This window comes from Heloderma suspectum, chromosome 1, assembly GCF_057233095.1.
Source record: "Heloderma suspectum isolate Gila_16-S chromosome 1, 16-S_ref, whole genome shotgun sequence".
Lineage (NCBI taxonomy): Eukaryota > Metazoa > Chordata > Lepidosauria > Squamata > Helodermatidae > Heloderma > Heloderma suspectum.
The window spans coordinates 333,613,944-333,640,858 of NC_139458.1; the positions used below are offsets into that span (position 1 = coordinate 333,613,944).

At 42.7% G+C, this 26,915-nt stretch overlaps 1 protein-coding gene across 2 annotated transcripts in view; it reads right to left on the bottom strand.

Annotated features, from left to right (window-relative positions):
• PTPRK (protein tyrosine phosphatase receptor type K) overlaps positions 1 to 26,915 on the bottom strand; it is a 516,066-nt gene that overhangs the window by 94,073 nt on the left and 395,078 nt on the right. For both annotated transcript variants that reach the window (XM_084827484.1, XM_084827485.1), the window contains exons 10-13: positions 25,911 to 26,112; positions 22,847 to 22,952; positions 12,239 to 12,512; positions 8,999 to 9,035 (exon numbers count right to left, since the gene is read on the bottom strand). In XM_084827484.1, coding sequence (XP_084683610.1) covers positions 8,999 to 9,035; positions 12,239 to 12,512; positions 22,847 to 22,952; positions 25,911 to 26,112 — 619 coding nt within the window. The remainder of the gene's footprint in view (positions 1 to 8,998; positions 9,036 to 12,238; positions 12,513 to 22,846; positions 22,953 to 25,910; positions 26,113 to 26,915) is intronic.

Here is a 26,915-nt window from a genome sequence, read left to right on the forward strand (position 1 = left end):
TTCTGGCTACCTGAGGATTTCAGAAGGCAGCCAGGGAGCTCCTGACAGCCTTCCTCTCTGTGACAACCTGTGAAGTACTTGAAGAGCACTATCTCCCCTCAGTCTTCTCTTCTCAAGGCTAAACATGCCCAGTTCTTTCAGTCTCTCTTCAGGGGGCTTTGTTTCCAGATCTCTGATCATCTTTGTTGCCCTCCTCTGAATCCTCTCCAGCTCATCTGCATCCTTCTTACAGTGCAGTGCCCAGAACTGCACACAGTACTCCAGATGAGGCCTAACCAGTGCTGAGTAGAGGACGACTAGTACTTCCCGGGATTTGGAGGCTATACTTCTATTAATGCAGCCCAAAATAGCATTTGCCTTTTTTGCAGCCACATCACATTGTTGGCTCATATTCAGCTTGTGATTGACAACAATTCCAAGATCCTTCTCGCTTGTAGTGTTGTTGAGCCACGTATCCCCCATTTTGTAACTGTGCATTTGGTTTCTTTTTCCTAGGTGCAGAACTTGGCCTTTATCCCTATTCAATGTCATTCTGTTGTTTTCTGCCCAGCGCTCCAGTCTATCCAGATCACTTTGAATTTTGTTTCTGTCTTCGAAGGTATTAGCTATCCCGCCCAGTTTTGTGTCATCTGCAAACTTGATCAGCATTCCCTGCACCTCCTCCTCCAAGTCATTAATACAAATGTTGAAGAGCACTGGGCCCAGGACTGAGCCCTGCGGTACCCCACTCGTTACCTCTCCCCAGTTTGAGAAGATCCCATTGATAAGCGCTCTTTGAGTCTGATTCTGTAGCCAACTGTGGATCCACCTGATCGTTGTTTCATCTAGCCCACTTTGAGCTAGTTTGCTCATCAGGATATCATGGGGCACTTTGTCGAAAGCTTTGCTGAAGTCGAGGTATATTATGTCTACACCATTCACATGGTCCACAAGGGAAGTGACTTGATCAAAAAATGAGATCAGATTCATCTGGAAGGATTTGTTCTTAAATCCATGTTGGCTTCGAGTAATCACAGCATTGTTTTCAAGGTGCTTACAGATGAATTCTTTATCATCTGGTCCAGAATTTTCCCAGGGATTGATGTCAGACTGACTGGTCTGTAGTTCCCAGGTTCCTCCTTTTTACCCTTTTTGAAGATAGGGACAGCATTAGCCTTCCTCCAGTCATCTGGCACTTCCCCCGTCCTCCATGATTTCTCAAAGATAATAGACAGTGGTTCTGAGAGTTCTTCTGCCAGTTCCTTTATTACTCTAGAATGCAGTTCATCTGGCCCTGGAGATTTGAACTCATTCAAAGGAATTAGGTGTTCCTTGACCATATGCCTATCGATCTCAAGCTGCAATCCTGCCCCTTCAGTCTGTACTTCACCTTTGCCAGGGGGGTCATAGACCCTTTTTGGGAGAAGATTGAGCCAAAGTAGGAATTGAGCACTTCTGCCTTTTCTTTGTCATCTGTTATCATTTTGCCATCCTTATTTAATAGCTGAACCACCATTTCTTTCCTCTGTCTTTTACTATGCACATAGCTGAAGAAAGCCTTTTTATTGCTTTTAGCATCCCTCGCTAACCTCAGGTTGTTCTCAGCTTTATGCTGGATAGGGCTCTGGATAGGGGTGAATGCTCCTTCCTTGTTCTCCTTGACCTCTCAGCGGCTTTTGTTACCGTTGACCAAGGTATCCTCCTGGACCGCCTGGAGGGGTTGGGCATTGGAGACACCGTATTGTGGTGGTTCCGGTCCTTCCTCTCTGGCAGGTACCAGAGGGTAGCACTGGGAGAGTTGGTTTCGGACCCGTGGCCACTCACTTCTGGGCTGCCACAGGGTTCCATCCTCTCCCTGATGCTATTTAATATCTATGTGAAGCCGCTGGGGGTATAATCAGGAGGTTTGGGGTGCGGTGTCATCAATATGTGGATGACACGCAGCTCTACCTCTCATTCAGATCTTCATCAAGGTTGGCCGTAGAATCCCTGTCCAAATGTCTGGAGACGGTGAGTGGCTGGATGGGGAGGAATAACCTGACAAGACCGAGGTACTTTTGGTGGGAGACAAGAGGAGGTTGGGGGATGCTGACCTGGTGTTGAATGGGGTACGGCTACCCTTGAAAGACCAGGTCCGCAGCCTGGGAGTCATTTTGGACTCCCAGCTTTCCATGGAGGCTCAGGTGTCAGCTGTGAGCCGGACAGCGCTGTATCAACTCCAACTGATACGGCGGCTGCGCCCCTTCCTTCCCATCTGCTCCCATCGGTAGTACATGCCCTGGTCTCCTTCGTTTAGACTACTGTAATGCGCTCTACGTGGGGTTACCCTTGAAGATGGTTCGGAAGCTGCAGCTGGTACAGAACGCGGCGGCTCGCCTGATTAAAGGCAGCCGCCGGCAAGATCACATCACTCCAGTGCTGAACGAGTTGCACTGATTACCAGTTGTTTTCCGGGCCAAATTCAAGGTGTTGGTTTTGACCTTTAAAACCCTATATGGTTCCGGCCCAGCCTATCTTAAAGAGCGCCTCCAGCAGCACCAGAAAGGCCAACTTAACAAGATCAGCCTCGGATGGCCTTCTCTCTGTCCCATCAGCCAGGACAGCTAGACTGGTGGGGACGAGGGAGAGGGCCTTTTCTGTGGTGGCCCCCACTCTGTGGAACTCCCTCCCTAGGGAACTCCGCCATGCCCCCTCTTTAATGAGCTTCCATCGTGCATTAAAAACGTGGTTGTTCAGGCAGGCATTTGGGGTGGGTTAGGGTATTTTAGAAAATGTTTTTATTGTAGAATTTTATTGTTTTAAACTGTTTTATTGTATGCTGTACATCGCCCAGGGTGGCTGGGTGACCAGCCAGATGGGCAATTAATAAATTTAATAATAAATAAATAAATACAAATTTAGCCTTCCTGATGCCATCCCTGCAATTCTGTGCTACCTGCCTGTACTCTTCCTTTGTTGCTTGGCCTTCTTTCCACTTCCTATATGTGTCCTTTTTTGTTTTCAGGTCATCCCTAAGCTTTTTGTGGAGCCACACTGGCTTCTTTTGTTATCTTCAACCTTTTTTTCTTGTTGGAATCGTTTGTAATTGTGCCTTGAGAATTTCCTTTTTTAAAAGCTCCCACCCATCTTGGACTCCTTTTCTCATTAGAGTTGCTTGCCATGGGACCTTACTGATCATTGTTCTGAGTTTATTAAAATCAGCTTTCCTGAAATCCAGGGTACGCATTTGACTACACTCGGCTTTTGATTCCTTTAGAACCAAGAACGCATGTATAACATGGTCGCTTTCCCCCAGAGTTCCTGTAACTGCTACTTTATCCACTAAGTCATCTTTGTCGGTTAGGATCAAGTCAAGGATAGCTGATCCACTAGTTCCTTCCTCTATTTTCTGTAGGAGGAAGTTATCTGCCACACAAGTCAGGAATTTCCTTGAGGGGCCATGTTTTGCAGAATTTGTCTCCCAACAAATATTGGGGAAATTGAAGTCCCCCATTACTACTACGTCATGCTTCCTTGAAACATTGGCTATTTGCTTTTCAAAAGTTTCATCCTCGTCTTCTCCTTGATTGTGTGGCCGGTAGTAGACTCCGACCACCAGGCTCCTTTTATTCTTTGCTCCATTTATTTTGATCCAGATGCTCTTGATGGGGCTACCAAGCTCATCCTCCTGTATTTCTGTGCAGAGATATGTATTTTTAACATAGTGCAACCCCACCTCCCTTTCTGTTCCTCCTGTTCTTTTTGAACAAGTTATATCCTTCAACTGCTGTATTGCAGTCATGAGAGTCATCCCACCAAGTCTCAGTTACACCTATCAAGTCATAATTTCCCTCTTGCATTACGAGTTCAAGTTCATTCTGTTTGTTTCCCATACTCTGGGCATTAGTATATAGACATCGAAGACCATGTGCTTCATAGTCTGGCTTTTTTCCTACATGTTTGTGAAAACTATTATTGGGCACTATTAGAGCTGTCTCCGTTGTGGTGCATGAGCCTTCATCCATTGTTACTCCCAACTTTACATCTCCCTTCCCCGTAGGATCCAGTTTAAAGCCCTCCTGATGAAGTTCTTCATGCTGTGGCCAAACACATTCTTCCCAGCCTTTGTGAGGTGCAACCTGTCCCTTACCAACAGTCTATCTTCCAGGAAGTATAGCCTGTGGTCCCAGAATCCAAATCTCACGTGCCAGCTGCTCTAGGCATTGTCTGCCCATTTCATTGCCCCTAGCAACCTGGAAAACTATGGAGATGAAAAGCCTCTTACAAGCAGGAGACAGTGCTCATGAGCAATTGTATGTACCACAAAAGCCATTTCCCCATTCTAAAGATTACCTGACTAATCAATAGAATCCTCCAGAGCCAGCAGGAATCTATACATTTCCAAGGGTGGTCCATCCTAATAGGTACCCCACTGCTGCAGAGGCTAGATGGTCCAGCAAATATAAACCTAACCATGTAGTAACCTGCCTGTGACAAGACATTTAGCTTAAATTCCCCATCCAAAGTTCACCATAATCCTGTGCAGCAGAACACACCACTCTGACAGTATGTATTGCATGATGTGCGGGACCAGATACCAGCTGAGATATCAGAAAGACCAACTGAGACAGCCTCCCCACAGACAATGGGAACTTGGCATGGTAATCCCCCAGAACAATTAACCTGGGAGAATCCAATGCCACCCCAGAGACCACTGCCAATACGTCAGGCAGGGAGACTCTTGGGCAGCAGGGCAGACATTACACTAACAGAATCACTGTTCTTTCTTAAAGGGCCACCGTGAAGTACATACACACTTGAAGTTTGGAAACTGCTGGACCAGGTGATGGAATTAAGATTGATCACCTCAATACCAATTATCTCTGTCTCTCTCTGTCTCTCTGTCTCTGTGTCCCTCCCTCCCTCCCTCCAAGCAATACCTTTAAGCCCAGAGCATTACTACCAGAGCAACCAGGGAATAACTGTTTGGGAAGAAGACTGGAAAAGTGGATAAGCCTCAAATGACTCATCTCCCATCCCCTGTCATAGTCTTCCTATTCCCAGCACCATACCTCCCCCACTACTCTCCACTCTTAAAATTGTAACTCCCAGCTCAATCCTAAGCCACATCAAAACCACATCAAAACCAACTTATTCCCCCACCCTGCTCCTACCAAAAACAAAAACCCAAATGGGGAGAGGCAGAGAGAGAAACCCAAGGCAAGGGATAAACGTGTGGTTTTCTCATCACACTCGTGGTAACCCTGGGATACAAATACATTTGCTAAATAAATAAAAATATGTGGCAACCCTGGGATAAAACTCCATTGTAAAAGTACAAAGGTGTAAATGTAAACATGTGTAATATTTTCTATATGCTTCATTTCTTGACAACACCTTGCAGCGTGTGTGACATGACCTGGTCTGGATTCTGTTGCTCCCATCACACCACTGCTGGCTCCACATAGGAAACTATGCCATCTATAGTATCATGTAAGGTGCTCTTCCCTCAAAAACAGATACATCATTGAAACTGCAGTTAACATTATTGCCTATTTCTTGTCCTTTGGGCAGAAAATGAATTCAGACTCTACCAAGAATTTCACAAAAAAATCTCTAAAGCCTTCTGTGTTCATATGTAACCATCCTTAAAATATCATGCAATCAGGAAACATTAAGGAGCTCAACTTTGGCTGATGGACAGGCTTGTAAATTTTGTAAAAGAAGGGAACAAGACTATGGTAGGATTTGGGAGAGCTGCCAAAGTAGCCTGCAGAATGATTTTGGATCCTTGCTTTTTATTGCTTGTGATTATGTAACGTGCTTATCGGAATAATTTGATTTCATATTTCCCACTCTGGGCAATGTTCCAAGCCCCAAAGGTATTAAGTAATTTAAAATTTGCCATTGGTGGTCATGTAAAGGGGCCTTGAATTGCCAAAGGCAGCATGCTATCAACAAATGGGCTATAGGCTCCCACACCAGCACCTCTCAAATTAAATACATGCCAGATTCTCCCTGCAGAAGCAGTTGCAACACACTGCAGCATCAGCTATACAAGAAAACCAAATCCCTTTGGCAGGTTTCACAAATAATGTTTTAAAAAGTACTTTTCACTATGAATTGATGTATTGAAAGGTTTAGCAGACCTGTCAGATAGTGTTGTTGTTAACAAACGGGGAACATATTCAGCCTCAACCTGCACTTTGAATTATGGCTATTTTATACTGATCAATGTGCCCCATCATAAACTACTCAGAGGGGAATGATATTTTAATTTTATCTGAAAATTTTTAAATTCAACAAGAGAAAGCAGAGGTGGCAACATGTTGCTATTTCACATCTGTCTCTGGAAAGCTCTTCAGTAAAGGTTCTTTCTTTATAAGTTTAAGGTTTTACAATAAAAGGTCCAATATGATGAGTGCCTTTTATTTTCAAGACTTCGGAAAAAAAAGCCTTTAAAATGCTAATTTGGGGCAGACAGTGCTTCAAATGTATACATTGACCGAATCGGAGCTGGTGTAGCATAGTGGGCTGTGAGCTGAGAATTTTCTGGTTCAAATGTCTTATCAGAAACAGCCCTTCATCTGCAATAGGAGTTAATATTCATAATACTATATAATATAATATGCCCGGACCTTAAGATCATCGTCAGCGGCCCTTCTCCATGAGCCCCTGCCAAAGGAAGTGAGGCGGGTGGCTACTAGGAGGAGGGCTTTTTCTGCTGTGGCACCCCGGCTCTGGAATGAGCTCCCTAGTGAGGTTCGCCTGGCACCTACATTGTATTCCTTTCAGCTCCAGGTGAAGGAAGACCTTTTTATTTTCCCAGGCATTTTAGCATTTTAGCTTTCTAAACTTTTAGCTTTGCTGTTTTAAAAATTTGTATTTTAAACTCCTGCACTGCTGCTAGGTTTTATTGTGGTTGTATTGTTATATTGTGGTTTTAATGTTCTATATATTTTAAATTGTTTTATTGTGTGCTGTTTGGTTTTAATTTTTGTGAACCGCCCAGAGAGCTTCGGCTATTGGGCGGTATAGAAATGAAATAAATAAATAAATAAATAAATAAATAAATAAATATTGATTTTTCACACAGGATTGTTGCAGGGAATACAAAAAAATGGCTTAAGTACATTTCTTAAATTAAAGTAAGTTTAAAAAAATAATTGGAAAGGAGATGGAACACAGTGGTTGCACACACAGTTCATCTTCCCTGAAGCATTTATTCTAGAAATCTTCCCCATCTTTGTTAGTGAATCTGGGAAAAGCAATATTTTGTGCTTTTCCTGAGTGTATTGACAAATACGCATAATGGGTGCACACCAAGCTGTGCCAAATAATGGGTGGAATCCAACACTGCCCAGCTGCTGATGGAGCTGGCCCCCGATTCTGGTCCGCACGTGGCCCGCCCTGCCCCTTCCAGTCCACAAGCGGCCTCTACCACTAGCGGAACCGCACTTTAGCGGTTCTAAAAGCAAGCCCCCAAACAAGCGGAAGTGCTCGTTTCTGGGTGGGGGCAGGCCAGAAGGAAGCTTTGCTGACCAGCCCCCTTCCAGAAATGCGGGTTTCGGCTCATTTGGGGGCTTGCCTCTGGAACCACTAAACAGTAGTTCTGCAAGCAGTAAGGGCCGTTTGCAGACTGGAAGTAGCAGGGCTGGCTGCACGCAGACCAGAATCAGTGGCCAGCCCCACCAGTGGCTGGACAGTAATAGATACTTCCCATAATTTGATTATTTATAATGCTCTTCCTTCTTTACTCTGCCTCAACTTAGCATCTAAGTCTAATGACAGACTGACGCACTACTCGCATGTAGGGCCTTAGCATAATGAACAGGATCATAATTTCAGCCCCATCCCCAATGTTGTGTGTTTATCCTCGGACATCCACACATTGAGCATGGGTGTTTGTAAAGGAACCTCAGTGCAACACGCAGCTCAGCATAACCAGAATACCTGGTTGTGGGAGTGTCCTGATCACATGGAACCTCTACATGTGAAGAGTTCCTCATGCGTTGTGTTTCCTTTGCAGGGATGGACACACAATATCAGGAGAAGGGCTAAAAGCATGGCCCCAGTCCTGCTTCAACACAGTAAGGGCCTACACATGAGTAGTGTGTAAATAGGGCTTGAATTAATGAGTAATGAATGCTGTAGACATCAAGCAGGAGACCAGTATAATGAACTCCAAGTTCTTATTTAAAGATGCAACTTTTTAAGATTAAGATGTTTTGCAGGGGGAAATATAATTTCACCTGGCAACCAGCTATCTATTCCCATCTCTGGAGGGAAAATCCAGCCTTTTTCCCAATCAGTCTGTGTTATGGCTATCCACGTGTAGCTTAGTTTTCTGTTCTCTAAGTTTTAAGAAAGGGCCACATAATCAGTCCAAACAACAAATAAATTTGACTACTGTCCATAAGATATAATTATGGTGGGACCAGGATTGCAGTGAAACATCACTAATTGTCATGTTACCACTACTGCAGGCCTGTTTCTCTAGTGCAGGGATGGGCAACTTGTGGCCCTCCAGATGTTTGGCCTTCAACTCCCATCAGCCCTAGCCAGCACAGCCAATGGAAAAGGATGATGGGAGTTATAGGCCAAAATATCTGGAGGGTCCACAAGTTGCTCACACCTGCTCTAGTGTCCAGTTACCTTAAAGAACTGGGACTTCTTACTCTACAAGTCATGCTTATCCTTCTCTAATTCTCAAGTTCATCACAAGAACTGGAACCTATCAGCCCAAAAGCAATTGAAATGAACTTCCCTTGTTTTCTCAAAAACGTGCTTATTCATGCCACTTGTTTTCTTTTCACCGGTAAGCAAGCCTTCCTCTCCCCTCTGCCATAAAACAACCCCCCACCCCACCCTGAGGAGACTGCACCCTGCCATATGTTAAGACATCAAGCAGAAGCCAAACATTTTACTGGCACTTTAACTGAGTTCCAAGTACAAATTCCCAGCAACAGAAACACCACATTTAATTAGCTCCAAAGCAACATGTAAAAGCCCTCTTATTGAGAGCGGGAAAACCTCTTACCTTTGGTAGCAATTCGAACACACTGAGTTTTGGTCTCCTATTAAGAAGAAAATTTGGAGAAAAATTCAATTAGTTTATGCCTCAATTATCCAGCCTCATTAGAAGCATCAGTAATGTGCATTAGCGAGAGATTGCTTGGGAAATTCTGCAAAAGTTAGTTTAATTCACCCTACTCACATATATTATGATTTTTTATAGTGAAAGTAAGCTGCAGAGCTAAGCAAGGGAATAAAATGACAAGCCTTTAATTTATGTATATAATTTTACATTTTTCAGGCCATACTACTGGATCTATCAAGATATCTAGCATACTCAGTGAATGGACTCCAGGTAAGCAGAAAGGCATCTGGTGACATTCTGCCCACACCGACTTCAATTTGGTACATAATCTTTTCAGCAATGAGAAAAGTCCATGATATGCTAAACTATTGAAGAATGGTGGGGGGAAGGTAGAAGAAACGCCACTTTTTAGCTAACTCAGGCTTAGCTGCCAACAGTAAATAAGATAGGAGGATGGATCATGACTTTAGTATCACCCCTCAAATGTCAAAAGCTGCAAAATGTAGGCTGGATCTATAGGAAGGAGGGTGCCTGACTGTGCTACGATTGATCAGGTCTAACGTATCAAGCCAAACGTTTCTTCCACATCTGGTGGGACAATTTCACCGTCCCACCAGATGTGGAAGAAAGTTCCTAACTTCTATCCCAGGTTTAAAGTTAGGTTGAAGGATGGCCATGTACCATCTGGATAGGATTCTGTAGAACTGCTCTTTTATATTGGTACATAGGTCTCCCAGATTTATTGAACGTATAGGCTAACTTGGTATTATATTTCCCCTCTATCAGAAAGCAACACTATTTTCTGCAATCATTCATTTTAACATACACTCAAACACACACACATACTTCTCTCATCAGGAAAATGTTAACTCTATAGCTGTTGTAGCATACAGTTCCACAAGCTATGACATTTTCCACATCTTGCTACGATGAACAGCTAATTCTTATAATTATAGACACTTGGCAAGACTTCATTCTAAAGACTCAATAGCGAAGTTATCAATAGCTATGATCTCTTCATTACTAACAACAGCAGAAATCCAAATGGCAGGGTAGAAATCACTTCAGTTTCTTTTGAAAGCAGTTTAACCTTCCTGAGCCTATCTATCTAGTAGCAATCTCCCCTAAATCCCTCCTCTCTCCCTCATCTTGCCCCAGACATCTGCTACTGGGACACAATAACCAGGAGACCGAGATCTCATACAAGGCTATACTTAATTCTTAAATTTAAGTTTCAAATATCCCAGCAACTGTTCTGAATGCCGTTTCCTCCTTTTCCCATCTCATATTTCAGTTTATACGGGAAAATGATTCAGTGGCAAGCAGCATGGGGTTTATCAAGTCATGTTGATTTTCACACCTAGGGCTGCCTGCAGTATTTAACTTCCTGTTGCTTTGTTCTCTATCAATATGCATACTGAAATAGAAGCAGTACTCAATGGCGTCAAGATATCAAACAGTGAGGAAATAGCAATGGCGATCTGCAGCCATACCTTCAGTACCAGCACAGCAGTCAAGCGATTTTGAACTTGTGTACTGAGGCTTTTCACAAATATACCGTGGGTGTGGGAATTACTTCACAATAAGTGGCTTTTTAAAACTTTTTTTTTTAATCTCATGTTTGGTGTGCAAGGTCTTGAGAAATTGCTAATGTCTTATTAGCCTGCTGAGCAACCTGGATTTTGTTTATCCTGAACCAATTTAATCTTCAGAACTATAGGGGCACTGAGAACAGTAGGTAGGATGAGGATCATTTTCTTGGAAATACAGAATGATAACATGGCTAAAATTATTTCACTAGAAGTATTGCTCAAAGACTTATTACATTTTCAAATAGTAAAATTTTCTGTAAGAAAAACTGTGGAATATGAATGGCACAGAAACATATAGGTTGAAAAAGGAAACCTGAGCAAGAATTCATATAGTATCAAAACCAAACAATTCAGGCCAAAATCCAGAATGCATCAGACAAGGTGAGATGACCTCACTCTGGTGGCAGTTTTTGGAATACAACTAAAGGGAAGCAAATTGTCAATTCAGATTACATTATTCACCTACCACAGGTGTTGTGCCATTTGCATTTTCTTCACCAGCCTCCCCCAACCTGGTGATTTCCAGATGTTTTGGACTTCATTTCCCAAAACAGCATGGCCAATGGTCAGGAATGTTTTGTCATCCAAAACATATGGAAGGCAGTAGGTCGGGAAAGGCTGTCCTACACCAGGCACTAAAATGTCTTGGGCCACCTCCAGACACGCGTCTAGGTCTAGAAACTCTTTTAACTGCTTTATTGGGCACTTTATGACCATTGTTTTAAGCTCTGCTATTTTCAATTCTTTTGTAGTTTTTGTATTCATATTGTTATTTTTTATTTTATTGTTGTTAGCAGTCTTGAAGTTGCTTGGAGGAAAGGTGGGATAATGATGCTTTTAGGGTGCAATCCTATTGAGGTAGTCCGCAGCCTCCAAAGTCGGAGGCTGCCAAGTATCCAGTGCAGGGCAGCTGGAGCAAGGAGGTGATCCCCACCTCTGTGCTCTGGCCACCCTGCTTTTTTGGCTAGACAGTCGATTTAGGCTGTCTAGCCACAGCTTTGAGGAGGGAAGGAGGCCATGTGGTGCACAGGAAGCTGCATAAAGCATCTCCCGATGTCTCCTCCCCTCCCCCGGGACCATCTTCTTTTTGCTGTCTCCGTGCTCTGTTTCTGAGCGTGGAGACATAGCCAGTGCAGAGAGAACCATGCTGGCTATGGGGACGGGGGATGGGACCAAGGCTTATGGGAACTGCATTCGGAGCCCTGGCTCCGACCTCGGTTCCCAGAAACCCAAAAATCCTATGGTCCTTTAGACAGTGTCTAGTGGCCATAGGATTGCGTTCTAAATATATATGTGCTAATTTGACATCACTCTATCTTACCCTCTGACAAGTTTCCATGCTTGCCATGCTGCTCAGCAAGCATTTCTTGAAACGGGTTGAGGGATCAAGAGTTGTTTACTATGGACATGTGTGCAGGGAGGCTGCTGTGTGAAAGAAAAAAAGTCAAAATCCTAATGCTTCTGATATAAAAGCCAGCTTTGTGTGCCATGAAACATCTCTACTGACCATGACCTTGGTCTGATAGTCCAAATAATCAGCAGCAATACATCTGATCTGTTTCAGAAGAAAAACCTGGTAGGTGCCTACCTTCTCAACACTGCTCATGGCTTGGAAGTAGATATTATACCCCTTCCGAGGAGCCAAAGGTGGGTTCCAGAAGCCTTGGTAAGTCCTATTGTCACCAACTGTGAAAGGGGCTGGTTCAGGAAGATTACCAGGTGGCAATTCTGCAGCAAAATAATATGGCGAGCCTCCACTCAGAGCATTTTGATACATGATGGGTATCTGGTAGCAATCCATTGCACCTGTTTCTCGTTTGGTTCGATGAGGATGTAGCTCTTCAACAACAATCTGATAGGCACTGTTCAAAACCAAGAGAAAAACAATACTTAGAAGATGATGCCAGAAGCATAGCACACCTGACTATATGACACCAAATGTACCGTACAAAAGCACAAGATGAGGGGATAAACAAGTTTGAAAATGATCACTTTTGCCTTCAATAACTGAATTATTTTCAGTGAAAGGCTCTGACTGGGAAGTGGTTGATTTTATTTTTCATAATATTTAATGCCCCTCCCCTTTTCTCCCAATACTTATTCCTCTCAGACTCTCTTCCTCAAAAGATCTAATGGAACAACAAGAAAAACCTTCTCAGCATTGACATAGACTTTGAAGTATTAAGCAGCCCAAGACTGGATCTCACATTAGACATAGACATTTGTAACAGATTTAAGTTTTCTGCTTCATAATTTGTAGCATTTGAAGTTAGCATTTGCCTTTGAAATGATATTATAGAAAGCTCAGCTTCAAGGCCCAACGTGGCGGCCTCCGAGCAATGCCTGAAGCACCAATTTGCAGTTGTCATATTATTAGAGACAGAGCATGTTGACAGGATTCTCCGACCTTTTGACCTTGATGGCCATCTAGCTTGGCTCACAGCTATGCAGATCTAAAGTGTAAGCGACATCCTGTAATACAAGCACAGATGGATGGAAATCTGTCCACTCTCTCCACATAGTCTGCCTCCTTTTCTGAAGTTGATAAAAATGTTACAAATTGCTGGAGCAGATGGCATTCAGCCTATTTAATAATAATTTTAAAAAACACACCAAAGAACAAGCTTCAGCCTAATCTTGCCAATACCTTCCACGTAATGACAGCTCCTGGTCATTCCTCATAAAAATGTCATTTCAGAAGAGAACGTAATTATAATTCTTTTCCCTACCAAGGGAAGAAGCAAACAACTGAAACACTGTGCTAATTGATAACTAGCACTTGGATGTTCTGATAGAAGGTGCCACAAAAGACAATGTTGAATTTAACTCTCATTTTAAAAACAGAGTAACAGTTTCAAGCATTTCCAAATCTTTCCCCCATCCCACCATTCCCCCGCAAATAAAATAAAATAAAATAAAACATGATAGCCTACTAACACAAAGGGAGTCCACATTCAATGCAGTATGGAAATCTTTAAGCAAGTAGGCATCTTGTAGGCATAAGTACCACCCGAATAAGCAATATTCTGAGCTGTTTTTGATGCATGGCCAGATGCTCTCCACCATATAGCCCTAAAGCTTAGGCCAAGGGCAGATGTAACACTGCTGATCCCTTAAACATGGTCAAAAGAGACAGCCACTAACTCCTCCTTCCCTTCCTTTCCAGCCTTAACTGCAGTCCAATTAACCAAAGTTAGCTTTTAATCAGAAACAGTAAAACTAGCAACAACTTCCAATTTTGTATTGGCTCAACAGCATGGCAGTACTTTGATGACAGGGATCCATTCTAAATCTAAAGGCATGGAGGCTCCATGACAGGGGAAATCACTCAATTGCATACTTGGGATCCATTTGGAGCCACATGGCTGTGTCAGACACAGTAAAAAGTTTTGTGCATGTGTACTCAAGGTATAAGTTATCTTTAGGGTTACAACCTCAAATCAATTAAAGCTCTGTGGCTCAATTAAAAACATAGCCCCCATTAACTGGGGCTGTCCCTTGACTTTGGCCTTCAAAAGGGGTTTCCCCTTGCCATACCTCCAATTCTTTGTGGGGGGGGATACACCAGTGCAGATCTAGTAGCTCTGAAAACTATTGTGAGGAAGTTGTAAGCCACCATTGAATAACTTCAGGGTCTTTTCTAAAATGAGAGATCATAACCCAGGATGGTTGTAACCCCATCCCAGCATATTAACACTGTGGTACATCACAGTGTTTCCGTAGCCCTATCTCTCTGTCTCACTCCCAACTGCAATATTTACATATTAACGGTGAACTACATTGCAGGGCTGCGGCGTCATTTTTCATTAGCAATGTAGCACTTTTTCAAATGCAACTTTGAGGAGCCGATTAATCAATCAATCAATCAATCAAATTTGCGTCTAAAAAAGTGCCAAAATTTTTAAACAAAAGAAATTTAGGGCACAATCTTATGTATGTTTGGACAGAAAAAGTCCTACAACTCCCAGCATTCCCTAGCCAGGTCTTTTTTCTGTCGAAACATGCACAGGATCACACCCAGAGGGTGCAATCCTATGGGGATAGTTGGCCACTTTTGAACTTGGAGGCAGCTGACTATCCAATGCAGGATGGAGGGGAACTTCTCCTTCGGGCTTCGGCCAACCTGCATTTGTGGCTAGATGGCCAATTTCGGCTGTCTAGCCAGGGTGCCTTGGAGTGGGGGTGGGAGAGGCCGGATGGTGCATAGGAATCATCGTACCAGCGCTTCCGCCTCCCCCCCCCAGGAATGCCGCCTTTCCCCCCACTCTGAGCTGCTCTTAGGAGCATGGAGTCAGGGACGAGCCATGCCATATGAGGTGGCGGGGAGGCTGTTTTCTAGGAACTATCCTCAGAGCGCTGGCTCCAAGCTCAGTTCCCAGAAAATGAAAAATCCTATGGTTGTCTAGCCACTGTCTAGCAGCAATAGGATTGCACCCTTAATTAACTGACACACTTGATTATCACATGCTGGGGAAAAACACATTTATATTGGAATTAAGTTCTGTAGCAATACAGTCTATGATCTTGCAGTGATGCAATGATAGGGAAGAACCCATAAGAAGATTCACATTGCTTCCACAGAATCATGGCTGTTTTCTGTAAGATCTAATAAGCAAACAAAAAGCAAAATCAGCATGACCCTGGGGAAAGAAAAGCAGTGTGGGCAAATGGCGATAAGCAAAACAAACAAATGTTTATTTTATTAATGTTGTTTTCAGATACTCTTAAAGATGTTCAATAATACCTGCTTTCTTTACTTCCTAGCTTTTAAGAATTTAGGCAGTAATAGGTTACAATCAAGTTCTGTATAAGCAACTAGATCTCCCTGTTGGGAACACAGACATCTTATCTTTGCCTCTGCAGACACCGTCGCTCCTTTCTTCTGAGCTGCCAGCAACGATTGACAAGACTTCTGCTCTCCAAAGTATCAGGAGATCAGTAAACCTGTCACTTTCAATATCTGGCCAGTTTAGAAGAATGCCAGAGGAGAGAATGGAAGCAGAGTGCAATGTGAGTATATAAAACAAAGGGGGCGGGGGAAGAAAGAGAGAGAGACTGTTTAATGCTTTATTTATGATCCAATTTATGTTTTAACATGAAACCAAGATCTCATTCAGGGAAAGATTTGCCAAAAAAAATCATTAACGTTTAGAAGAGAAACAGAAGGAGAGGGTATCCCTTTAGAACCACAAAATGATCAAGAGTGGGGTTGTACAAGTTAGCCTTGGCCCTAATGTCCATATTGAGCAGGTTTCAGACTCTCAAAGATCTGGAGGGGCTCAATTCGAAACATATTGTTCTGCTGAATGGGCTTAGAAGCCTGTGTGTCATCAGGACCTTTGATAATGCAGGGTGTTCCTGATGACACAGAGGCATCTATATGCATTCAGTGGAACATGCACAGAAGCCCTCTCTTTGCACCTCTGTGCTGAATATATGAAGGCCTGAAGCTCTTGCCTGGAAGTACAGGGACACTGTGGGTGGGAATTGCCTCCTGGCTTCTTCAGGAGTTAATTTGGAATGACTGAAAAGAGCTGGCATGTTCGAGTTTTGCTGTTTCAAGACCACTGGAGCTTAGCTTGCAAAACAGCTGATGAAGTGGTAAATCTGACCCTGGACTGTGCCGCACATACAAAACTAGTATATCAGGCAGAAGGGTGAATTAGAATACTTCTCCCTGACATCTAGGCTTCAATGTGCAGTGCGCTTATTCTATATAGAAGAATATTCAGTCATGAGAAGCTCCACCTGTGGTCGGATATGGTACATTCTTGGAACTATTTTATGACCTTATCTGCTCTTTTATGCAAACTAGTCAGCAGGACTCAAACTGCAAGAATTAACCACTTCCTGGTTATTTTCCTTTGTTATCCTTGGATATGGAACAATATAGCTGTATCAGTTTGAAATATCCCCCCACCCCATCCCTGAAATCCAATCTAGACAAAGCAAAAAACAAATCAACAGAATACCTAGAAACATTCTTTAGCAATTTCCTGGCATATTTATTCATAAATCTTGAAGACATCATTCAGCAGAGAGGCTTAACTAGTCCATGCTGTCAGTGATAAGCAAATAACTTTTTTTGTGCAGCTCACTGATGAATAAATGTTTATTCCTTACTGGCTGAGCTGAGAATCTTGGTAAAAAGTAAGGCTTAACATCTGATTATAAAAATGGATTCATCCAGTCTCCTTGTGTATTTCATGTCTGCTGTTTGGCTTACAACTTCAGGAGGCCATAAAGAAAACTAGAGATTATGAGATAACACTTGGCAGGCAAGACACGATTATGTCATGATTAGAACTATGACTACTGCAGCATGTTGCATCTTAAGGAATGATTGACGGCACCTGCAGATTTGAATTGGATTGAAGCACATCTGCTTCAAAGGGTCTGTGCACGGAGCAGGCAAGGAATACAAGGGGGCATTTATATAGGGAAGGCTGGTTCCTAAAACACATAACTAGATGTTGCATATTTAAATCAGGTGACTGTTTTAACATCCACATTTGCCTGAGAGTTCAAGAACAGAAATGTACTGGCAAAAATGCATCCTGAGATGTGCAACTGTCAGAGCATCAGCTGTGGCTATCCTGCCTCAACACAGGATCCTGGATCTAAGCCAAATCAGTAAATAAAGAGCACAAGCTGGGATCAAACTAGATGCGATTATACTGGCCACATTTTTTTTACTGCAGTTGGTACAAAACATAGCAGCTTGGGTACTGACTGGAACTGGGCGTTATGATCCGATTACACCAGTATTGTATCATCTTCAGTGGCTCCCAGTTTGTTTCCAGGCCCAGTTCAAAGCGTTAGCCTAGAAAGCCATTCATGGCTCGGGCCACAGTATCTGAAGGAGCAACTCTTCCCATATATATATATATATATATATATATATATATATATATATGTATCCCTACCTGGCCCCTTCATGGATCACTGCCTTGTTGTGGCGAAGGGGCTTGCGTAACTCAGTGAAGCCATAAGCTATGCCGTGCAGGGCCACCCAAGACGGACAGGTCATGGCAGAGAGTTCTGACAAAATGTGGTCCACTGGAGAAGGAAATGGCAACCCACTCCAGTATCCTTGCCAAGAAAACCCCATGGAACGTATCACAAGGCTAAAAGAGATTATGCTGGAAGATGAGCCCCTCAGGTCGGAAGGTGTCCAATATACTACTGGGGAAGAGCAGAGGGAATTTCCAAGTAGCGCCAGAAAGAGTGAAGCGGCTGGGCCAAAGTCGAAAGGACACTCAGCTGTGGATGTGTCTGGTGGTGAACAGAAAGTCTGATGCTATAAAGAACAATATTGTTTAGGAACCTGGAATGTAAGGTCAATGAATCAAGGTAAGCTGGAGGTGGTCAAACATGAGATGGCAAGATTGAACATTGACATCTTGGGAATCAGCGAACTAAAATGGACAGGCATGGGTAAATTTAATTCAGGTGACCATTATATCTACTACTGTGGGCAAGAATCCCTTAGAAGAAATGGAGTAGCACTCATAATCAATAAAAGGGTGGGAAAAGCAGTACTGGGGTACAATCTCAAAAACGACAGAATGATCTCAGTACAAATCCGAGGCAAACCATTCAACATCACAGTCATTCAAGTCTATGCCCCAACCACTGAGGCTGAAGAAGCTGAGGTTGATCGGTTCTATGAAGACCTACAACACCTTCTAGAACTAACACCAAAAAAAGATATCCTTTTCATCATAGGGGATTGGAATGCTAAAGGAGGAGGTCAAGAAATCACTGGGATAACAGGCAAGCATGGCCTTGGTGTACAAAATGAAGCAGGACGAAGGCTAATAGAGTTTTGCCAAGAGAACACGCTGATCATAGCAAACACTCTTTTCCAACAGCACAAGAGGCAACTCCACACATGGACAGCACCAGATAGCCAATATCGAAATCAGATTGATTGGAGAAGCTCTATACAGTCAGTAAAAACAAGACCTGGAGCTGAGTGTGGCTCAGATCATGAGCTTCTTGTTGCAAAATTTCAGCTTAAATTGAAGAACGTAGGGAAAACCACTAAACCATTCAGGTATGACCTAAATTATATCCCTTATGAATACACAGTGGAGGTGACGAATAGATTTAAGGGATTAGACCTGATAGACAGAGTGCCTGAGGAACTATGGATGGAGGTCCATAACATTGTTCAGGAGGCAGCAACTCAATCCATCCCAAAGAAAAAGAAATGCAAGAAAGCCAAGTGGCTGTCTGATGAGGCTTTACAAGTAGCTCACGAAAGAAGGGAAGGGAAAAGCAAGGGAGAAAGGGGAAGATATATCCAACTGAATGCAGAGTTCCAGAGAACAGCAAGGAGAGACAAGAAGGACTTCTTAAATGAACAATGCAAAGAAATCGAGGAAAACAACAGAATGGGAAAGACTAGAGATCTCTTCAAGAAAATCGGAGATATCAAGGGAACGTTTTGTGCAAAGATGGGCATGATAAAGGACAAAGAAAGCAGGGACCTAACAGAAGCAGATGAGATTAAGAAGCGGTGGAAAGAATACAGGAAAGATCTGAATATCCCTAATAGCCATGATAGTGCGGTCACTGAACTTGAGCCGGACATCCTAGAGAGTGAACTCAAGTGGGCCTTAGGAAGCATTACTAACAACAAAGCTAGCGGAGATGACAGTATTCCAGCTGAGCTATTTAAAATCCTAAAAGATGATGCTGTTAAAGTGCACTCAATATGCCAACAAATTTGGAACACTTAGCAGTGGCCACAAGACTGGAAAAGGTCAGTTTACATTCCAATTCCAAAGAAGGGCAATACCAAAGAGTGTTCAAACTACCATACAATTACGCTCATTTCACATGCCAGCAAGGTTATGCTCAAAATTCTACAAGCTAGGCTTCAGCACTATGTGAACTGAGAACTACTGGAAGTACAAGCTGGGTTTTGAAGAGGCAGAGGAACTAGAGATTAAATCGCCAACATTCGCTGGATCATGGAGAAAGCAAGAGAATTCCAGAAAAACGTCTCTTTCTGCTTCATTGACTACGCTAAAGCCTTTGATTGTGTGGATCACAACAAACTGTGGCAAATTCTGAAAGAGATGGAAGTACCAGACCACCTTACCTGTCTCCTGAGAAACCTGTACGAGGGCCAAGAAGCAACAGTGAGAACCAGACATGGAACAACCGAGTGGTTCAAAATTGGGAAAGGAGTACGACAAGGCTGCATATTGTCACCCTGCTTATTTAACTTATATGCAGAGTACAACAGGAGAAACACCGCGTTGGATGAATCACAGGTCGGAATTAAGATTGCTGGGAGAATTATCAACAGCCTCAGATACGCAGACGATACCACCCTAATGGCAGAAAGCGAAGAAGATCTAAAGAGCCTCTTGTTGAGGGTGAAAGTGGAGAGTGCAAAAGCTGGTTTGAAACTCAACATTAAAAAAACGAAGACCATGGCATCTGGCCCCATCACTTCCTGGCATATAGAAGGGGAAGAAATGGAAGCAGGGACAGATTTTATTTTCTTGGGCTCCAAGATCACTGCAGATGGTGACTGCAGCCATGAAATTGAAAGACGCTTGCTCCTTGGGAGGAAAGCTATGGCAAACCTAGACAGCATAGTAAGAAGCAGAGACATCACCTTGCCGACAAAGGTCCATATAATCCAAGCTATGGTTTTCCCAGTAGTAACGTATGGCTGTGAGAGCTGGACTATAAGGAAGGCTGAGCGCCGAAGAATTGATGCTTTCGAACTGTGGTGCTGGAGAAGACTCTTACGAGTCCCCTGGACTGCAAGGAGGTCAAATCAGTCAATCCTAAAGGAAATCAACCCTGACTGCTCACTGGAAGGACAGATACTGAAGCTGAAGCTCAAATATTTTGGCCACCTAATGTGAAGAGAAAACTCCCTGGAAAAGACCCTGATGCTGGGAAAGATTGAAGGCAAAAGGAGAAGTGGACGGCAGAGGATGAGATGGCTAGATAGCATCACCGATGCAATGAATATGAACCTGAGCACACTCCGGGAGAGAGCGGAGGACAGGAAGGCCTGGCGTGCTATGGTCCATGGGGTCACTAAGAGTCGGACACGACTTAACAACCGAACAACAACATCCCTACCTGAACTCTAAGATGATCATTGGAGGCCCTGCTCTGAGTGACCTCACATGCTGAGGTACGACAGGTGATTACTCGGGAGGGGGCCTTTTCAGTAGTTGCCCCCCCCCAGGTGTGGGACACCCTGCACAAAGAGGTCTACTGGTGCCTACTTTTTATCCTTTCAGTGCCAAAGAGCTGTTTATTCTGTCAGGCCTTTTAATCCTCTGAATCTCTGCTGTTATGCTGTATTTGAGTAATTTTGTCTTCATACTTTTATTCTGCTCCCTGCTTCTAGCCTCTCCTGCCTGTTTCTTGGCTCTGCTGTTTTTAATTGATTGTTTAGTGCACCGTTTCTGCTTCTATGCTGTGTTTTTAAGTAGTTTTATCTTTGACATTTTGATGTCTGTTTTATCCTCTGCTGCTTTGAAATGATTGCCGCTTATAATTTATTGTTTCATTATGCTGTTTCTGGCTATTATGTGAATTTTAGATTTTATTTGTCTTTTTATTGTACATCGCCCTAAGAGCTATTAGCTAGAGGGTGACTAATAAATCTTAGAAATAAATAAATTCTCACATTTTCCCATATAACGTTTGATAAATGCAGTGCACAGGAAAGCAGCTATCAACCTTCCCCCCTGCCATATCTTACCACCCCTCAGTCTGTTGCTCCTATCACTTTTTTCTGTCTATCTCTTTGTTTATTATATTTCTATACTGCCCACTAGCCAAAGCTCTCTGGATGGTTCAGAAGAATTAAAATCCTTAATTTTAACATGATAAAATATAAAACATTCAAAAGTGTATAGTTCTGTTTCCAGCTCACTTCCAGTATCAGGACTGGGAATGAAGAAAATTGGCTGGACCAACTGAATGCAGACAGGTAAGGTACATGGGGAAGAGGCCCTAGCACCCTTCTTCCACACACTCCTTTCACTATTAAAGGAAGACATGCCTCCTTGCTTTATATGCAAACATAGCAGTCACATGAATAATGGCTCTGTCCAGATTTTCTGAATTCTTCCGGTGGGGCTCTTTGCAAGGTATTGTTCCCTGTGCATACCACTCCCCATTGTAAGTAGGTCACTCTTACAGTTTTTAATGATGGCGGCTGATAAATAGTATCAGGTGAGGAAGAAGATGCCAGCCATGTGATCTGACACCATCGTCTTCCCCACCTGCGGCTTCTGCTTCACCAAGCTGGACTGGGGCTCCCCTCCCCTCACAGAGGCCATTCCAACCAAGGGCCCTGTGAGCAGGAGAGGAAGTACACTGTCACCATCACCATCCCTTCAAACAGGCCTTTAAAATAATTTTTAATTATATAAATCCTCCCTCCCCATCCCTCGATGGCCTTGTAGGCCCCTTCCAACCCTACTATTCTATGATTCCTATCCCTTATTCCTTGTGTGTCATGTCTTAAATTTAGATCATAAGCCTGAGCACAGGGACTGTCATGTGACTTATCTTTGAAAGCCACACTGGGAGCCTTTATGGCTAAAGGATGGGATATAAATGATGTAAGTAAACAAGTAAATATGGAAATACCTGACCCATCACCCATGGATGGCCCCATGGTAGAAGTGGGGCTTGATCCCACATGTCCCAGATCTTTACTACCGGACCTGGACTAAAAGGGGTAATGCAGCCCAATATTATGCATATGTTTATTCAGTAGTAAGGCCCACTCTATAGGACAGGGGTGGGGAATGTATGGCCCTCCAGTTGTTGTTGGACTACAACTCCCATTAGCCCCAGCCAGCAGAGTTGCTGAGGGATGATAGGAGTTGCAGTCCAGCAGCAACTAGAGGGCCACACATTACTCATTCCTGTTATAGGATTGCAGCCATAAACATCTCCCATATGCCAGAGCGTTGGCTGAGTTAGTCTATTGCAGCAAAAACTAAGACCTTGTGGTATCTTAAAAATAAACAGTTTTATTATGGCACAGGCTTTTGTGGTCTAATTTGTTAGTCTTTAAAGTGCCACAAGAGTCTTCATTGTTGTTTTTCCATATTCCATGATGGTTTGATTATCTAGAGATTTGTCCATGCGCTGTTATGATGCAAGGGTCCGCAGGCTGTTGCCGGTTCCTTTTTACCTGATTGGAGCACCTTTGGCCTGTGCTGGTCTCAGGAGTACAGTTATGGTTGTGGCAGTTTCATTCAGAGATGCATCAATGCCTTCATAGTCTGGTAATGTGGGAGCTGATCAAAAGAAAATTGAAACTGGATTAGAACATTCAGTTTTTCCACCAGTTTTACACAGCAATATACAATTTGTATAACGTCACATTTCTTAATGGTGCCTGGATGACTATTTTTGCAAATGACTGCAGCGAACTGCCAACTCTCGTTGGTGTGTGACTTGCATTTTTTGGTTAAAAAATCATGGCAAAAGCAAATATGTGGAATAGAAACAGGAAGTGGTTGGGAAGGAGAATTTCAAGAATGGCATGTACCTCTTCATGTGTAAATCAAATTGTAATTTCTTTGGTTTGTCTGCAGGCTGTTTCTGCTAAAGTTGTAAAGGGCCCTACAGAGAGGTTATTTTATGACCTTTCAGACCACCTGGATATGCTATGATCAATCACTGGATGCAGGATTTCTCCCCCTCTATCTCACTTTTCAACCGGAACTGGCCGTTAATTAAAATTACAGCAGCAACAATTTAAAACTAACATTTTAAACAACCAGGGCAAAAGATCACATATGTAACTGATTCCAGTCAAAACATCTAACAGTAGATTAGAGCACTACCAATAAAGTACCAGAAACGTATCTTTAAAAAAAGGAACACTTTGACCCTTTTCCTTAATGCTGGGAAGCAGGCTGGTCAAACAAATATCCCTTAGCAGGAAGTTGCACAGGAAGGGTACCAGAACAGAAAAAGCTCTGGCCATCTTGAGTACTACAATATTTTTTTCTCTGGTTTTCCACCTTCTCTTCAGTAGAGTTTAGTAGCGCTTCCGTTGAATTCTGCAAAAATCTTGTAATGTGGTGGCTTTTGGAGACTGGCCAATTGGATGCTGTGGCAGAATTATCTAATTCTGTGGTGTATTACATCTGAATATTATTTGGGTTAGACATCAGAATACAGTAAGCCTGTCCAGAAGCCTCTGTAACCCCAAGCCTTCCACTGAAATCACTGGTACATGCCAGGCCCTATAGTAGAGCTAATCAGGCCTCCAGGATTCCCAACGTGGCTGGCGTCTTTCCCAAAAAATATTTGACAGAAATGATCAAACCATCTTCAGGGCTAGAAAACGATGGCCTTAGTAGGGCAAAAAGACTGACCCTACCAATGGCTGCTACTGCTTCCGTAAACACCAGCCTCTCCCCCGCTTCATTTAAATTAGCCACACAATTGCCAAGAGTGTGGAGTGTGAAATGTGTTAAAGAAATAATCTGAGTTAATAACTTGCAATAAGAATCTTGTATGATCCCTGACCATTTTTATTCAGCTGTATAAGAAATACTACTCAAGTAGCAGGAGTGTATTGTCCAACTGTGTATCTATTATGTATAAACTGTTGTACCATGTTCAATTTCCCCCGACTTAATTGATTGAAATTTTGCAGGGAAATGACAGGGAGATGGCAGCTCAGAATGGAAGACATTAGCACTAACAGTTGTGCATTGTACAATATTGACCATTTTTCAAGTCTTTTGGATGTAGCTTTCCTAAACTATTCATCTCTCAAAACCTGATTTTTAATCCTAGTTTTTTTAAATATAAGCTGCTGGATGATAAAGAAGCACTATTCCAATGAAAGAATACACTACATTTCAGCCGCAGGCAACTGTTGCTGTATTCTTACCCTCATACACCTTTGTATACAATTTATCTTCTCTCTGCAATGGTGTTATGAACCAACTCTGCATGTGTCTCTCAGAAAAACAAGATGAAAGCTTGTCATTATGCTGCTTTATTAGTGTGTGGCTGCTGTATGCATGGGGGCATAGTGATGCGTTGCACATAGTATTCTCACTCCACCTTGTTCCCGCTTAACAAAATTAAGACAAATTTTCATGGTCCCTTGTCGCACTTCTTTCTGTGATTAGCAACAAGCAGCAAGGACAGAGTTTCCATACTGTTCTTTCATAATTTCAAAATACTTTAGATTAAAAATGAAGATCAAAATATAAAAAAAAATTAAAAATGTAACAGGAGGTAGCAAATGCCCTGGATTTTAAAAATAAATCTTATATAGCATTCTGACTGAAACTGAAAATGTTCAAAGACACAGAAAATGTATTTGTCATTTAAAAGATCATCATTTGCTGATGATGCAGATGCCTCCTGGATGGGAGGTTGACTTCAGAAGCTTTTACTTTCCGTTTCATCTTAAATATGGCTTGTCATTGTGTCAGAACCAGGGACTGTGGTTTAACAGTAGCTCTGGTCAGTTTCAAAATAAGCCAGCTTCAAACCATGGGTTATGAAGCTGGCTTGTTTAACTAAACAGAGTTAGTGTAAACCATAATCCCCAGGTTTAACGTGATATACAAATGCAGTCAGAGCAACTGCTACTTCACAGTAGAATGACCATAGTGCATTCATTTTCCATTACTTGAACAATCACTTCTGGTAGTTTTAGAAAGCTCCAAAGGGGAAGACCAGAACTTGCCAATAAGCTATTGCAGAAAAGTGAATGCATCAGCCTTCTATGTGATTTTTCTAATATGCAAGGCAAGCTTATTTATTACGTGTGATACATAAAAGACATGAACATTCTAAAATCAGAGAAGCAACATTGTAATTTATGCATTTACCTTTGGATTTTAGCAAAATCCAATTCCCACAATATCTTTAGTACAATGAATGAACATTGGGCTGCAATCCAAAACGCAGCATATGCTGTAGAAATATGACTGCATTTAACTGTACAGCAGAACTTGTTACCTTTTGCAAAGCTGCAAAACGATCCAGATTACTCAATGTGGGTTTCAGACTGTTCAATGTACATTGTTTCCTATTGTGTGTATTCAGGAGTGCAAAACTGTGCATAGCTCTCTCTTCATGTAATTCAAACCACACACTTACTGTATTCTCCTGTCCCTAGCTGTATGTTTTGTTGCATTCTGTGAATGGGGTGGGGAATTATACATGTAAAAACAAGTTTAATATGGTTAATCTTCTATCTGTTTTATATTTGCCATTACCTGAAATATTGGTGGTTACGTTGATGGCCGTAGCTGGTCCAAAACCTTTGACAGTGCTGGCTCTTATGTAAAACTGGTAGGTAGTCCCAGGGTGTAGATGGGAAAAGACGTGGTGTGTGCTGTTCCATAGCTTTGACACTGTTTGAGCCGGCCCAGCCACTGGAACTGCAGGATCAAATGACCTTATGCTGCTGTAACTGACCTGTGGAAATGATTTCACAGTTTTACTGGAGTTTCTGGCAGGCTTAGATAATGTTGGAGAACCAGTGAGCTGAACCATCTAGATTAAGTTTCTAGATCTTAATCTAAATTCTTTAGCTGGAGAGGGTTCAGAGGAGGGCAATGAAGATGATCAGGGGACTGGAAACAAAGCCCTAAGAGGTCAGACTGAAAGAACTGGGTATGTTTAGCCTTTCAAAGAGAAGACCGAGGGGAGATAGGATAGCGCTCTTCAAGTACTTGAAAGGTTGTCATGGAGAGGAAGGCCAGGATCTCTTCTTGATCATCCCAGAGTGCAGGACACAGAATAATGGGCTCAAGTTAACAGGAAGCCAGATTCCGGCTGAACATCAGGAAAAACTTCCTGACTGTTAGAGTGATACAACAATGGAACCAATTACCTAGGGAGGTAGTGGGCTCTCCCACACTGGAGACATTCAAGACGAGGCTGGACAGCCATCTGTCAGGGAGGCTCTGACTTGGATTCCTGCATTGAGCAGGGCGTTGGGACTCGATGGCCTTGTAGGCCCCTTCCAACCCTACTATTCTATGATCTGGATGGACCTTTGCTTACAAATTCAAGTTTAGCACAGGGTTGCAACAGACATACCACAATCTTTCTGCCATAGCTCTCTATAAAACCAGAAACAATGACTTGCTTCGTAAGGTTGTTAGGAGATAAATGAAAAAGATTCATCTTAACTATTGCAATACCCATTTCTCTTAATCTTAGCCTACCCAAAATGTGACCAACCAAGCTGGATTCAGCTCACCAGACATATACGG